The following is a 16,909-nucleotide window of genomic DNA, read 5'->3' as shown; positions in this document are numbered from 1 at the left end:
CATTTGAAACAACTTACACTAACCACCCAAGATTAACATACAGCAATTTATACAATATATGTTTAACATAGGTTTTATTCAGGCGATAACACGAACAGCCCTCTGTGGAGAACCCACGCGCCTCATGCACGCTGCAGAAAGCTTCTGCTGCCCGTCCGTGCAGAGCAGCTCGTAGTTCTGCACAGATTGAATTTCGTTTGTATTTTAAACCAAAGGCCAGCGTGATCGGTAAGAGAGTTATTTGTTAATACGTTATACGTAAATTTTACATATACAATGTAATGATTTCTGGTGTAAACACATCAATTGTTAAAGCTGAGCGCGCAGGCGTTTGCTTCTTTGTCTCATTCATTCAGGCCGCAGGAACTTTGCAGATGTTATAGTGAGAGAATTTATGTTTTTTCGTTGGTTCAGCGTACTACAAACACATGCATTTTGGTTTATACAGTTTACGCATTTCATGTAAGTGCTTTGATCACTTGTGTGAACTGAGTAAGTCATTATGGCCTTTGTTGTGAAATGGTTGCACATCTCCACATAGAACTGCGCATGTCTTTTCTTGTAGGTGTACGTGGTGTGTGTGCTGCTGTCAGTCTGCGACGTGTGTGTGGTCTCAAAACAACTGCAAACATGCCCAAAAGAGCCAAGAAGAATGAGGAAGCTGTAGAAGGGGAGGCAGACAATGGAACTGGTACAACGCTTTAATAAATGTATAAGATAAAAATCTGTCGTCTTAGATTACATCAAATGTAAACCCATACTGTTTATGTTCCTCTTGCAGCACCTGCAAAGAAAGAGAAAAAGGGGAAAGAACCCGAAGCCCCAATTTTATATGAAGATCCCCCAGATAAGATGACCAGTAAGGATGGCCGTCCAGCCAACATGAAGATCACTTCCTGGAATGTGGATGGGCTACGTGCATGGGTGAAAAAGAAAGGACTTGATGTAAGACATGAGATGTTTCATGCAATATTGGCATTGCCTATTGCAAATGCCTACAAAATCTTAATGTTGATTTGTTTTGAGTTGGAAGAATAATTCACTCTAAAAGACTAAACTGGTTAGTTCATGTCATTCTTGGGGAATTAAGGACAGATTTCTGTCTTGTCTGTATGCTCGTTTCTTTATCCAGTGGGTACGTTCAGAGGACCCAGATGTGCTGTGCCTGCAAGAAACCAAGTGTGCTGAGAAATCACTTCCATCTGAGATCACTGACATGCCTGAGTATCCACACAAGTACTGGGCTGGATCAGAGGACAAAGAGGGTTACAGTGGAGTGGCCATGTTATGCAAGACTGAGCCTCTTAATGTCACCTATGGCATCGGTAAGTCCTGTCCAAGTTGTGTTTTTTGCTATTTAATGTTTACTGTTGTAGTGGTTCATGGTGAGTGTTATTAGTGGTGTTTGGTATTGCAAGCATCAGAATCGCAATTACTTATTGCTCACACTTGATCCTCAGGTAAAAAAAATCTTTCAGCGTGAAATCTAAATCAAAATGTTGTGATTTCTATTGTCTCTCTTAATATAGGTAAGGAAGAACATGATAAAGAGGGACGCGTTATCACTGCCGAATTTCCATCTTTTTTCCTTGTGACGGCATATGTGCCTAATGCCAGCCGTGGTCTGGTGAGGCTTGACTACCGCAAGACCTGGGACGTAGATTTTCGGGCCTATCTGAGCAGCTTGGATCAGCGCAAGCCCCTGGTGTTGTGCGGTGATCTGAATGTGGCCCACCAGGAGATCGATCTTAAAAACCCCAAGGGTAACCGCAAGAATGCTGGCTTCACCCCTGAGGAACGTGAGGGCTTTACTCAGCTGTTGGCGGCCGGTTTTACCGATAGTTTCCGGGAGCTGTATCCAGAGCAGGCATATGCCTACACCTTCTGGACGTACATGATGAACTCACGGGCCAAAAACGTGGGCTGGCGTTTGGACTACTTTGTGCTGTCAAATGCCTTGCTGCCGAGCCTGTGTGACAACAAGATTCGTAACACTGCCATGGGAAGTGACCACTGTCCCATTACCCTGTTTTTGGCTGTATAGATCAGGTGTCTTGAATGTCCTATCCAGAGCCACAACCATTTAGTCTCTGAATCACTTTTCTAGTGCTTTGGTTCAACACATTTTGCATATATGCAGAAGGGTCTAGCTTTGTTAGTCTTAGATTTTCTTTATGAAACCAAATACAAGTCCAAATACATTTGTTATTGCTTTTACATCAGGCTAATTGTTGTGACACTAAATTATCACCATAAGCAGAATAATACAGGCTTTTTTCAATGTTTTATTTGTTGTATTTTAGAAACCCTTGTTGGATAATTAGAAACACTGTCAAAACTACTGTAACAAACATTGACTCAATGCTGTGATTATAGCAGTGTGATTAAAGCTTGTATAAAATATTGACCTGCAAGATCTAAGAGATGAAGATCTAATAAACTCTTTGGGTTTTGGCCTTGGTGCTATTTTAACTCTTGGCTTTTACAATGGTTCCTCCTCAAATGGCGAAGCCATTGCCATTGGTTGTTTCATGTTGCTACATATGCTCAATTCAAACAAAATGAGTTTTAGAAAACTGTACATTGAATAAAAATGTTATACTTTGGTTCTTTCAGTCTGTTACCTTTTGAAATAAACTGTAGTTTATTAAAAAAAAAAAAAATCCATCACTTGTTAGCTTCATTTCTAGTTTGTTTAGACCACACTAATTGTTTATTAGTCATTTAATGCATCACATGGCTTATATTAATATAGATTGTTATTGTTAGACGTTTTTAATTTAAAATACTAAAGTAAAAACATCTATAGAACAAATCTATAAAATATAAAACTGTTGCATTGTTTATACGTTTGCTTCCAAATGCTTGCAAACCTGTTTTGTAAGAATGCATTTTAAAGTAAGTAAACTTTGCATTTTAATACAATCTAATGGGCTTTTTATGAACGTCAATTTTGTATCACGACATTCGTCCAATGGCAGTCTTTTATTTTTGCATATTAATGACATGATGTAACTGGAAGCTATGATTGGAAGCCATTGGCTTGACGTTATTAATATTCATGAGCTAAACAGAAACGTCACTGATGCTTTTCATAATAAAAGTCACCTTCGCTTTGGCAAAATTTTAAAACCTAAACACAAATCCTACGTAATGCCTCTAAACCCCCTGTCCTAGACCAGTCTGCATTCATCCATAATAAAAGTAAAACACAGAAAAATAAACATTCATTTAAATAATTCAGTATGGGTTTGGTTTGTATAGTGGACTCGCAAAACCAGAATAACGTGGTTTTGCGCCACCAGAGGGAGAACTTACACTGTAGACCAGACCAAAGCGGATTAGACCGGAATCTGTGTCGTTTAGTCCAGTGTTGTTAAACGAACGACATTGACAGATGAAAACACCGTGCAACCATTTTAAATAGTGACCGATAGCACATTATACTGAATTATGGTTTATGCCTGGAGAAAATATTAATTTCGAAATTCTTTGAACTTGGTTGAAGTTGATAAAAATGGAAGCGGCGTGGACGAAGCAAACCGAAGGTGTGTATGTGCGTTTCCTTATTGTTTCTCATTGAAATACAACGCTATAATATAACGTTTAAAAGCGACAGAAAACAATCTGTCAGTGACGTTGTGAAACCAGCCTGGTCTGGTTTTCATGGTCGTGCAGTATGACCGAGTCAACAAGAGCGTCATATTTTCATAGGATCATATATAAGCATAGTGCATTATGGGCCAGGCCATGGGATTTTTGATAGACCAAGTCTAGATCAGCTTTACTTATAATTTAAATGCAATAAAATTAAGTTTTTTATATCCAGCTTATAAGTTAAATAAATTAAAAACGTTGTTTCTCTAATGTGCCCTAATGTTTTATTTTTGTTTATTTTTCCAGACCCCCTGTCATTGATGAGGTTTACGGTCCCACCTTTGCGGTTACTTACTGCGTCCATGTGGCAGGTGACAGAACAGAGACAAGTAAAGCATTATGGGATGCTGGAGGAGTTTGTAACTATGGTGACAGAGACTGTCCCAGAGCTCCTAAATTTCCGTCAAAGAGCCCAACTGGTACTTGGATTAAGAGCAAGGGTAAGAAAAAGAAAAAAAGCAGATCATACAGTAGTGTTTTGGTTCTAACACAGTGTCTATATTTTTAGTTCCTTTTGGAGTTGTGTCGTAGCGGGGATCAGATGGACCTGGAAGATCTTCGGTCTCACCTGGATCGAATTCGGGCTCCTCGTGTGAACAACAGTGAGGTATGTTGCTGATGAAGACATGGAGGAATCTGAGGCCCGTTTCGTGGACCTCGTCCAGACCCTTATCAACAACCCTGTGGAGAGAGAGCACTTTTTTCAGGTTACACACACATCCGCATGCTTGCAATACAATCTGCATTCCTGTGTTAAGAAATATAATTGTATTCTTTTTTTAATCTCGTTCCATTAATAGAACATTTTTCCAGTGGAATACGGCCCCAAGTTTGACAAAGCACTACACAGACTCATGAAAGACTTCCTTCTACAGCTCGATCGGATGATGTCAGTGCCAGATCTGTCACAGGTACATCAACATGTTAAATATTTAAGATCAGAAATCCTGTGTTCTCAGCTGAGACTCGCATTATTTATGAAGTAAATCTGATGGTGCGTGCTGTGCTGTCATGACCACATAGCGGCACTCCACACACTATCCACCTGTTTCTTGACGTAAATGTGGGCGCCGCCATCTTTGAGCTTTCTTGTTTATGACTTCCGGTGAGGCACTATAGCTAATGGTAGTCTATTGCGGAGGACATAAGTGTGCCGTTTTGACTGGCTTTTTAATGTTTATTGTGAAATACAAGAAGACAGACATAATTCATGCAGTTAGGGTAAATCTCTACAAAACATTTGTTTTAACCATAATCCATGCACTAGAAATGAATGTGTATATGCACTCATGATCTGTATTTACAAATCCATCCACTAAAACCTTTCATAAAAACTATTGATAAAAATATGCTGATTTAGCTGATTTATTTATTCTGCTACTATATATTATTACAAAAATGCGATTACAGTACAGAATATATACGACATAATCTGGTTAGTTAATATTTATAATAGTAATGTGTTTGCACGTACTTTGTTATGTTTTAAATGAAAAAGCAAATACTTTAAAAAGTAAGCAAATAATTTCATAAGCTCATGCCTCCAACTAGTGCGTAAGATGTAATAATATTTTCATAAAACGAAAACAATACTCAACACATGTAGTAGTTTAATATGTTTATAATGGTTTGTGCAAAAAACTTACAATGTGTTGAATGAGAAAAATACTGCTGACTGTGTCGGACCGTGTGAAGCTCGACGCGTTGCCATAAACAAGTCCATTAGAAATTGCCTTTAAAAAAAAAACTCAAACCAGAGGGACAGTTGTGACAATTTAAACCAGCCCCTGAAAAGGTTAAAAACACAAAGTCTTGGTAAATTCCATGTACAAACACTCGACTGACTTTCCCATTGTAAAGATACTGGTATGTCTCTGTGCTTTTATATTTGCGCATTGAAGACCCATCACCTCTGAAATGATTGAATATATCTTCATATGATATATCAAGCCACTTCTTAATTTCATCCTCACACTGGTTCATACATGGCAGGTTTTAAATCATGTTTTATGCGTGCTCCCACTACACTGTTTTCTACCGGCTAGCTATTGAACCGGAAGTCTCGAACAAGGAAGGGAAATACGTCACATCACTTACTTCCGCGTTCGAGAAAAAGGTGGATAGGAACAAACATGATAATTCGTCGTCTTTTCATCATGTTTGTGGTCTGATAAGATTTAAAATATCTTTTGGTGTGGCCCTAGCTTTAGATGAACTATTTATTTAAGGACTGACATTGATACAAAGCTAGTGACTTTAAACAACTTATGTGTTTGGTCCAAATACAACTGTGATGACTAAATTCTTTTGATTTTTAGACATTGTTGGTAAAGATTTTAAATATTTTTTATTTGATTTTCTTCTTCAGATGGTCACTTGGCTCAGAGCCCGCCCCTCTCTTCTGGAGGAATGCATTCAGTCGATTTCAGTCCCAAAGCACATGAAAAATCTTCTTGAACGCCAGAGAGCTAATGGACATATTCTGGAAAATGGTAACACTGATTGTATATTTTGTTTTATTTTGATCGTTTGAAGCAGGTTTAGTCTCTCTACAAATACACCAAAACCATGTGAGATTATGTCAAATGGATTTACATTGTGTTAATACTGACACAGAAACAGTCAAATGTAAATGCACTGGGTTGCCTTTGTGTTTGTAAAGGTGGAAGGTACCAGAAGTTTTACCAGTGAAACTTGAATTACAAAAGGACAGGTTCATCAAGAGGAACCATTTGTGTGCTTTCTTTTGAGAGGTCCTTACAGTGTTGAAGTTATTATTTATATCACATTTACAAAGACCAAAAATTTTACAAAATTATATCATTATCTTGGGGAATACAAAGTTGGAGATATTAATATAATTTGAAATACAATTATTTCCCACATCTTTACTACATTTGTCTTGAATTATATAGGTTAGCTTAAAGATTAAAAGTTTTATAGCAATAATAATAAATAAATAGTTCAGAAGGGTTAAGCTACGCTATCATCAAGTCTATGTTTTATATTATATTAGAATAAAAATGAAGAACATTTGCACATTTAAATGCACATTGATTCATTTCTTGACTCATGCTTCTTTTTTTGCAGAAACCCTTCGATCCGCTCAGGACAACTCTATATTTTCCTCTCTGTCTCTTCCTCCGCTGGTTCGAGTTGTCATCTCTGGTGATCACGCAGAATCTGGTGACCCTTGTGAATCAGAAATGGATTTAGATAGCCACAGTTCCAAAACCTTGTCTGATCCCAATTCGTCCGACCGTAAAGCTGAAAAGAGGAAATTCAAGACAAATGAACTGATGGAGAGAGATGATGATGACGACAATGATCAAAACTGGTCCGTTAAGAGTAAAAGGGAGACACGTGCCAATTTTAAAGGCAAGAGGAACATATGTGAAGACTCTCCGGGTGAAGAGGGGAATCAGACACGCACCAAAAAATCCTCAATGAGATCCTGTAAAAGGAAAAGAGATGATAACACAGGAGCATCCGGAGAATTCACGTTTATTAATCACTTGGGAGCATACACAGGTGAGGGGTTCACCTAGAACATCCAAGCAACTGGTTGACTTCCTACCCAAAAATTTTTGTATATTCTTGCATTTTTGTATAATCTTGTATTCTGTCGTTTTAAGCTTATTTTGTTATACAGAAGTAGATGTTTATGTCTGCTTTATTTACACAGAAGAGGCTTCCTACCAAACCTCAGATGCCTCTAAAGTCCCGTGGTCAGATGAAGAAACCCACAGCCTCATTGACATATGGGGGAAAGACAGCGTCCAGCGGAGTCTGAAAGACTGTGCCCGTAATCGACACATATTTAACTTGATCTCTAAGAAGATGTGTGACAGAGGGTTCGCCAGAACAGCAGAGCAGTGTCACACCAGGATAAAACGCTTAAAAATGAGCTTTCGACAGTGTCACGAAAACAGGTATGTCCCAACAAACCTTCTCATACAAAGTTTTATTTTAATAAACACAACTATTTTGGTTATGCATTGTCCTAAGTCAGGGTTTCCCAAACTGGGGTTTCGTTAGTTGATAAAAAATGTATCAATTACAGTTAAATAATAAAATGTAAATACTAGCAAAAATAAATATTTTATTTATTTGTTTATTATGTGACCATTACAAAACACTACAATTTATTAGAAAACTGAGAACTTATTTAAAATGGACAGATGCTTTTTTTGTGGAAATAAAAATAAATGTATTTACAATTAAACATGCAAATGTTCTATTAAATTATTTAAATATTTAGGTAAAAATCTCTGTGGTAAATTTTGTACTTCAAGTAAACAATTAGGTCATGGGGGTTTGGCTGACAAGAAAGTTTGTAAACCTCTGTCCTAAGTAGTGCCGAAATTATCAAAATAAATAATAAATATGCGTATCGCAATGGTTTGCAATACCTGAATGATTTTAATACTTCAAAAAGTTATTCAAGGTTTTAGGTCGACGCAGGTAGCAGTGAGACTGGTGAGACAGTATGTTGGTTATATAATTTCAGTTTTTAACTATATTTTTATTATAATTTAAAGCTCACGTAACACACGCTGTTTCTGCATTTCTGATATTAATCTGGAGTACCTATAGAGTAGTATGACATCCTTTATATCTCCGAAGAGTCTTTAGTTTAATCAGATTTATAAAAGAAACATTAGCTTTACCGAATCTTTCCGATAACGTACGCGAGTTACTACCGCGGGTGGAGCTAGTACGAGTCATGCAACACTATACAACACTGTTTAACTTATGATTCACTACATGTTCGTGTCATTTATATAATATGCACACGCCTATTTCGAACATAAGACAGAAGTCTTACTTACAGCATGCAATTCGTGACCCGGTTGGGAAAATCCAGCGCATCAAACACACACTCAAAACTCTGCTGCCACCCCGGATAATAAACTAGATCCATTGTTTTCATAAGGCTGGATTTCTTCTCCTTACATCCAAAAACACACTACTTTATTCGTGCCATTGGTGAGTTTTGAAATTAAACAAAGCTCTCCCGTGATTCAAATGTTTGTAATTTCTAGCGTCTCCCGCTGATTGACGGGTGGGCGTGGTTTTCCGGGGGAAGTGCCCATAAAAAGGAGTGATGCGTATAGAAACCCCTGAATCATCAGCTGGACCTGTAACTTTCCGAAACTTGTACGAACCCTGGCGAAGTGCATTCGGCACAGAAATACTCTGTAACACGTCCAACTGCTTTTTTGACACTTTGCCTACATTTAGCATGAGAAAACAACTCTATAACTGTGTTAATAAGTCAGAATGCTTGAAATACCATTGACCCCCCCCCCCCCAAATTAAATGTACAAACTCAAAGTATTGCATCACATTATTTAGCTTAGCTATCGCCTATTACACTTTTCTTCTATATCATGCTGCGCTAGTCCTAAACATCTGTGACTATAACACGCATCAAAGCTTTTTATCATTCGCTTTAAAAAAAATTAAATAAAATATTTTGTAGCATTGTTTTTTATTTTTATTTTTTTACTGTAAACAGATAGGGTATTTTTTGCTGAGTGCTTAGTTAGGATGGTTTAATGTGCATTCTAATAGTTTCTTTCAATAACAAATGTTTTGCTGTATTGTTGAACAGTTTACATGTGAGAAAAAGGTTTGGATAGTAAGAACATTTTAAAACTAAATTTTAATCAGACTGTGTATCAATAGGGTGTAACCACACTAAATTTGTATTTGTCCGACAGTGTGAACGGAGGAGAGAAACCGGATTGGAAATTCTACAGTCAGTTGGAGAAAATTCTGTGCAGCAAGGACTCATCTACAGATCAGGAAGACAACATCGATGCCAATGAGACAATCCCAGAAGAGTCCTTAGGACAGGAGGAGGATGAGGACACCAATGACTGGGAGATTCTCGGTCATAGTGGACTGGAAGGTATGCAGATTATGCAATCGATTGGATTTGGTGACCTCACACAGCATTTGTATTGTTAAAAAATCATTCTGTTATCTTCTCCCAAGGCACCAGAAATGTCCTGTGGACCGATCTGGAGACGCAAACTCTTATCAAGATCTGGGGAGAGGACAGAACCCAGCGAGAGCTGAGAGGAGTCCTCCAGAATGGACACATCTTTGCCATGATCTCAAAAAAGATGGCCGCTCACGGTTACGTCCGAACAGCGGAACAGTGTCAGAGCAGAATAAAACGATTGAAGCTGTGTTTCAAACAATGTTACGATAATATCCTGTGAGTAATGTTACATATTTTGTAAATCCAAGTTTTAATTAAACTTACCAGTTTATTCCTTAAATTGAAGTGTGGGTTAATATTTCGATATTTATAGTTTATCTCCTCAATGTTCATATTATTATGAAAGCAAAACCAGTTATTTGACTTTGGACTATGTACCTAGAGAACCAATGACTTATTTTCAATACTCATGAATTCTTCTTTGTCCCAAAACTGCAGCAATGAGGGTAAAGAGCCTGTTGAATTTAAATTCTATAAACAAATGGAGAAAATCTTGGTTGATGAAAAAACCAGCCATGTGCTGATGCCGGAGATGTCATGTGCAACAGAGATCAAAGAGGAGGAGTCAACTGACATTGAGTACCAGGTGTACAAGTACCAGGAAATAGGTATACAGTAATATATTTTGTATCACATGAGTTTAGCAGATAAAAACATGGTGTCTCAGTTTATCTTCTAGCCCAGTGGTTTCCAAACTTTAAGGCAACATAATATCCTCTGGGCGGCACAGTGGCTTAACAGATTACCATGTGAACTCACAAGCTGACATACAGTATGTACCAGACTTAGTATTTATATCCCCATGTCCATTTATTTTTACCCAATACAGAAACAGCTATAAACTGCATGGAGGACAGAAAGAAGGTTGCGTGGTCTGATGCTGAGACCTTGATTCTTCTACAGTTATGGGGAGATGAGCAGGTCCAGATGAACCTGCAGCGCTGCCCGCACAACGGCCACATCTACGCTGAGATCTCAGAGAAGTTAAACGCTCACGGTTACTCGCGCTCAGCTGAACAATGCCAAACCAGAATCAAACGTCTGAAAATCAGCTACAGGCAATGCAGGGACAGCATCGGGTAAGTCACAGACCACCATCCAAAACGATGTTATGCGGCCCCATGAATGTCTGTTAGGGTGTAAATGACAGAAAATTTGTATTAGCACTTATTTTTTTACTCATTTAAAACGATTTTTCTATTTTATATTGTTTTACCACCAGAATGTTGGTGATATAAGCAAAACTAATCTTTTAAAGTTATTAATGGGTCATGCATATGATTTTCATTTACGTTTTCTGTGCAGTTTACCTGAAGCTGAGCATGTTGAATTTAAGTTTTATGATCTGATGGAAGATATTTTTCAAAAGAATTCGTCCTTGAAAGTTTCAGGAGCGTCAAATGATGAATCTGACCATGGCCCCAAATCAGGTATTTATTATTAAAGGAGTTTAGCTTTTAATGTATCCTAGTGCTGTACCTCAGACTTTTCTATAGTGGACATTTAATAACAACATTTGTGAATTCATAATCCACCTGCTTAAATGTAACCACATACTAATAGCTGCTTTAAAGGGACACTCCACTTTTTTTTTTTAATATGCTCATTTTCCAGCTCCCCTAGAGTTACGGTGCGTTTACAACAACCGAGTTTCAGGCGTCAAAATCGCGTCTACCGCGCCTAGTTTCCCGTTTGAACAATTTGAATGTATTCGCGCGTGTAAAGCGGAGTAGACGCGCGGAAAAAGCAAGCATTTGACGCGCGTCAGATGCAAAATCCGCTTCTTGTGGAAGGGCAAGTGCTATGCGGTTGTCTATTTGCAAGATGGCTAATGTTGATTGTGCGTTTATCGAGAGAGTTACCGGTTTGTATTTGGTCACCTTACTATAGGCGGCACGGGTTGATAAACGTCACGTGACTCAAAAGTTAAATGTGTATTTACAACTTACCAGAATGCCCAATGTCCTCACTGACACTCTTTCAAGGGAGGTCCTTTTTATTCCTGTCTCTATAGAAATAAGAACTTGTGTCGTATACTGTAGCTCCGGGTGACCGCTTCGGACAATATCAAGCGTTCCTTTATGTTGAATGGGTGACTCCGGGCGGGGCTGCCGCCACAGCAGCAGGCAAGCTCCTAATTGGTTAACGCGGCACGGAAATCGGCCAAAGTTCACATTTTTCAACTCGGCGTCAGCCGCAAGTTCGCGTCAAACGCAAAATGCACAAAAAGCACCATTTGCGCGTACTGCGCCAGACGCTCAATTCGCGCCATTCGCGCGAACTAGACGGGCGACTGAGGCGGAATTGCGCGCTGCGGCAAAAGCCTCATCCGCGCCGCGAGACCTCCAGACGCACGTCAACGCGTCTTCACATTGACTTAACATTGAAATCACTCACGCTTGACGCCTCTACCGCGGCTGGTGTAAATGCAGCATTATAGCTGCTTTAAAGGGACACTCCAATTCGTTGGAAAATTCTCATTTTTCAGCTCCCCTAGAGTTAAACATTTGATTTTTACTGTTTTGCAATTCATTCAGCCGATCTCCGGGTCTGGCAGTACCACTTTTAGCATAGCTTAGCACAATCCATTGAATCTGATTAGACCATTTAGCGTCGCGCTCAAAAATAACCAAAGTGTTTTGATATTTTTCCTATTAAAAACTTGACTCTTCTGTAGTAACATCGTGTACTAAGACAGACAGAAAATAAAAAGTTGCAATTTTCTAGGCAGATATGGCTAGGAACTATCTCATTTTGGTAATAATCAAGGACTTTGCTGCCGTAACATGGTTGCAGCAGGCACAATGATATTACGCAGTGCCTGAAAATAGTCCCCTGCTATTGAAAGTTACTAAGGTGACTATTTTCGGCTGCTGCGTACAGTAATATCATTGCACCTCCTAGAGGAGCTGAAAAATTAGAATATTTTCAAAAAATGTGAAGTGTCCCTTTAAGCTGCTTCCTTATCTATGCATTGAAATTTGTTTTGATAAATGCTCATTTGCATTATTTAATTTCAGTTCTGAATAACTAGTTTTATAACTGAGACTCGTAGGTTCCTAAAAGTTTTTCTTTCTATTAGATTTGTCAGACCCCTGCAGTAGTGCAGATCCGACAGCATCAGAGCCCTGGTCAGACTCTGAAACTGAAGCTCTCATAGACACTTGGGCAGAAGATGACGTGCAGGAAGCCCTGAGAGACTCTCCCCACAACAGCCACGTGTTTGCTGATATAGCAGAGAAGCTGAACAGTCAGGGCTTCCTCAAAACACCCGAGCAATGCAGATGGAAGGTCAAGAACTTGAGGAAGCATTTCCAAGAGTGTTATGAAAGAATAAAGTGAGTTTACAGCATGCCAAATATGATCTTGCAAAACAGCTTTTTTAATTTGAGGTTTAATAACGTTCTCAATATTGACCTAGATGTGGTGAAGAGAAAGAAGATTATAAGTTCTATGATAAACTGGAGCAGATTTTGGGTGATGAGGATTTTCGCCTGGAAGACTTTGACGATAAAGAAGATCAAGATGCAGGTTTGAGAAATAATATTTTAACCTAACCAAAATGAAACCCTCTTGGATATTATTTTGTCACAGTTCATTACAGGATGTTTTCATCCTCAGAATCCCAGTGGCCATCTGTGACATCAGTTGGTGAATTAGGCAGGAAGATGCCCTGGTCTGACCGGGAGACCCAGGCGCTGCTGGAGATCTGGGGCGAGGGCCGTGTGCAGCACAGTCTCAAGAGCTGTGTGAAAAACAGGCACATATTCAGATATATTTCAAGGAAGATGATAGAACAGGGGTTCAACAGAACGGGTGAGCAATGCCACTCGCGTTTGAAAAGACTTAAAGCCCAGTTTTACTATGATAGGTGAGTAAGAAACTCTTTGTGTATCAGTTATATTAGGTTTTAAAATATTTTCAAGTTTTTTTTCTATTCCTTCTCATTTTTTTAGCAGGGAGGAGTTTAAATTTTATGATCAGATGGAAAAGATTATTTTAAACAAACCTGCCGATGAACAGGCCATCAGTGAGCTAGACTCTATTACTGACTCTGATTCAGGTATATTTTTTATATATTGATATTAGCCTAAAAGATCATTACAAAATATTGTTCACTACTTGACAATAATGAGTTTGTAAAGGTCTGCAGATTCATCTTTTGTACCTGAAAATTGCATTCACAGAATCCTTAGCTCTGTCCAAACCTCTCCCTGGAGACGGGCCGAAGATGGCGTGGGGTGACAGCGAGACTCGAGCTCTCATATGCATTTGGGGGAGCGACCAGATCCAGGAGAAGCTGAAGTGCTGCGTCAAACGCAAACCTGTTTTTCAGCAGATTGCCAATGGCATGGCCGAGAAGGGCTACAGCAGGACTGACGAACAATGTCGGACCAGGATCAAAAGGTTGAAGGCCAGTTACCGTCAGTGCCTTGACAGTCCAAGGTAGACACAACAACCTGATACTGACTGTAAAAATATTTAAATTGCAAATTAAATGAAAAAATTCTATTTTTAAAACTATAATGTTTGCCATCTCAGAAAGAAGTTTGAAAACATGTTTTATTTTAAAGGTTAAAGTCACAATGAAATTGAAATTAAAAACTAGATTTTAGTGCTGCCTAACGATTGGTCGCGACTGATCGTTTGCAGAATAAAAGTTTTTGTGGGTGTACTGTGTATAATAATTATGTATAAATACACACACACACACACACACACACACACACACACACACACACACACACACACACACACACACACACACACACTCACGCATGTATATAATTAAGAAACATTTGCATATGTATATACATGTTTATATTTACATAATTTATATTATATATATAAATATTTATTATATAAAAATATTTTTTTTTTTCTTAAAATTATACATGTTTGTGTGTGTATTTATATATACATAATTATTATACACAGTACACACACACATATATTATGTAAACAAAAACTTTTATTCTGCAAACGATAAGTCGTGACTAATCGTGAGGCAGGACTACTAGATTTTTGGAATATTGTGGTATTTTTTCACAAATTTCACAAAAGTCTCTTTTTACTTCCGGTCACGAGGAATGGCGGGCAAATGATTGCAGCGATTGGCAAATAGCAACATGACCTTCCAACAAAAATAAGACAATCGCTACTTCCGTTTCATTGTGACTTTAACTCTTTCAATGCCACTGACGAGTTACTTCGTCAATTAAGAGAAAACATTTGCATAAAAGACGTGTTCCTGATCAATTTTTATGTTAATCTGCAATACCGCGATTATCCACTAATAGTGCACTTACCCAATTTATAAAAAAAACTGAAGCCAAAACGTTATTCACTCATTTTAAACTCTATGTATGTTTTGATAATCGTTCTGAATCTGATCTTTAACAAAATTCCTTCACAAAAATGCAATTATTTCAGCTTTGTATTTTTAAAGAAAAATACCCATATTTATGAGTTTATAGACGGTTTCAGCAGTAACAACATAAACAAGCGGCTGTCGTGGTCCGCACGTAACTTCCGGTAAACTCAGCTAAGAATAAATAACAAATTAAAAGTTCTTTAAAAGTAGTTTATTTATATAACAATCAAAAAAACAACACATAGATTACCTAAGAAACCAAAACATTTGTTATTTTCGACAAGGCATTTTTTAAAGAGATCAGTTTAGCAACTAGTCAGAAAATTAAAAAAACGAAACCGTAAGTAAAGTTCGGATCCAGACGTGTATCGCGTCCGCGCACGTGCATCAGATAAAACCGTCTATAAGCAGAGAAAAAATATAGACAGGATTAAATGTTTTTGTCCCATTTTGTGTGTTTATTATTTGTTTGAAAGCAGAGGGTCTATTCTTTCATTTGATATATTTGTATGTTTATATATATTTAGAAGAAAATTTTCCTGGAAGGCATTTTGTGAAACTTTTGTGAAAATCACAAAAAATGCTGGCGGGCAACTTAAAAAAAAATGGCTGGCGGGGAATGAGTTAAGCATACACTGCATTAACAGTTTGGCTTAATCTTTGTACAATAACTGCATGTTCATTTTTGTTTTTACATAACTTGAAGAAATGAAGGGGAGCAGGTGGAGTGGAAATTCTTTAACCAGATAAAGAAAATATTTGACAAGCATTATCCAAATTCAGATGAGGCTGAGAGCACCATGACTCAAGAGCCAGAGACGGCTGGAAAGAAAACTAGCAGATCTACTAAGTCACAAAGCTCGGGTAAATTGAAACTCTCATCATTCTTATATAACTTTAAAGGTTACTGACAGTAGTTTTAATACAGATAACAGAAAAATATGGTTTATAAGAAGGAAAAACTTTAAATTTATTAGTGATATTACATTATTTACATGTTTTCAGTGTGACCACCAACGCTTGGGAATCTCTGTAGAAGAAATGAGACCTAAGTTCTCCAGGATATCTGGGCTGTAGAGCACAAACATGACCTATCGGATGAGGTATTTGCTGTCATGTGACCTGTGGATCAGTGGATAGAAATACACAAACCCCTAATCTGATGAACGTGAGAATCAATTAGGGGTTCGCTGCTTAAAATTCACCCTTCGACTATACAGCAACACCAGAAGAAACATTCTTTTTTTTAATGGCATTTTTGTACATCTAAAAGACATTTGAGTAACGTGCTGTTATCATGTGATATCAGTAGGTCACACTTTCACTGGGTAATGCTAAAAACACTGAAGCTGCTTGCTTGCTACCACTGAGTGTTTGACTTGAAAGGCTGTATTGTTTTTACAGAAATCTTTTTTGAGTAGTCAGTCTGTGACATTTGTTATTGTATTTTGTGGATTTTAATCTAAATAATTTAATTGTAAAAATGATTTAACTGAGTTTTTTTTTTTCAAAAACACTGAAACACAAAGAACATCTCATGTGAATTAGGTTTAGTCTGACTAATGTTTGTAAAACACACACAAAATAAAAACAAAAACAATTAAACATTTGAAAATGGCAAGTTATTTGTTCTATTTCAACTAGATCAATATTGATATTATTTACAGAGAAACAATTTTGTGAAGCAAGTTCACTTGCAAAAAATCTATATTGTACAAAAACATTTGGTCTTCGGGTAAATCTTCTAGATTTAAAAACAAAATGCAATATGTAGCAATACAATATACAAAATGATGTACATTATATTTTATATTTTGAAACACATAGAGAAGCTACGGTAGCCACCGCCGGACAAACATGTCATC

At 37.7% G+C, this 16,909-nt stretch overlaps 2 protein-coding genes across 4 annotated transcripts; both read left to right on the top strand.

Moving 5' to 3' along the window:
- The first annotated feature begins 69 nt into the window (after positions 1-69).
- On the top strand, positions 70-2,606 carry apex1 (APEX nuclease (multifunctional DNA repair enzyme) 1). Of its 3 annotated transcripts, none has more exons than XM_055189903.2 (6): positions 97-228; positions 357-462; positions 566-691; positions 782-945; positions 1,133-1,325; positions 1,530-2,606. In XM_055189903.2, the coding sequence occupies exons 2-6, from the start codon at positions 429-431 to the stop codon at positions 2,042-2,044; spliced, it is 1,032 nt and encodes a 343-aa protein (XP_055045878.1). In that variant the 5' UTR covers positions 97-228; positions 357-428; the 3' UTR covers positions 2,045-2,606. The 3 variants fall into 3 exon arrangements, with proteins under 3 accessions (XP_055045880.1, XP_055045878.1, XP_055045879.1); XM_055189904.2 differs by having other exon boundaries at positions 131-228; positions 415-462; XM_055189905.2 differs by lacking the exon at positions 357-462 and having other exon boundaries at positions 70-228.
- A 608-nt stretch (positions 2,607-3,214) lies between these two features.
- On the top strand, positions 3,215-16,407 carry LOC129431818 (uncharacterized). The gene is given in 20 exon segments (XM_073858602.1): positions 3,215-3,548; positions 3,904-4,097; positions 4,166-4,261; positions 4,263-4,364; positions 4,458-4,568; positions 6,026-6,149; positions 6,748-7,188; positions 7,343-7,589; positions 9,384-9,574; positions 9,661-9,886; positions 10,109-10,278; positions 10,500-10,749; positions 10,976-11,100; positions 12,762-13,008; positions 13,092-13,201; positions 13,292-13,541; positions 13,627-13,733; positions 13,858-14,116; positions 15,751-15,908; positions 16,050-16,407. Coding segments are annotated over 20 exon segments (3,444 nt in total). The 5' UTR covers positions 3,215-3,517; the 3' UTR covers positions 16,055-16,407.
- Positions 16,408-16,909: the final 502 nt, after the last annotated feature.

The sequence above is a fragment of the Misgurnus anguillicaudatus genome, chromosome 1 (genome assembly GCF_027580225.2).
Source record: "Misgurnus anguillicaudatus chromosome 1, ASM2758022v2, whole genome shotgun sequence".
In the NCBI taxonomy this organism is placed as follows: domain Eukaryota; kingdom Metazoa; phylum Chordata; class Actinopteri; order Cypriniformes; family Cobitidae; genus Misgurnus; species Misgurnus anguillicaudatus.
This window is presented reverse-complemented; position numbering and strand designations above follow the sequence as displayed.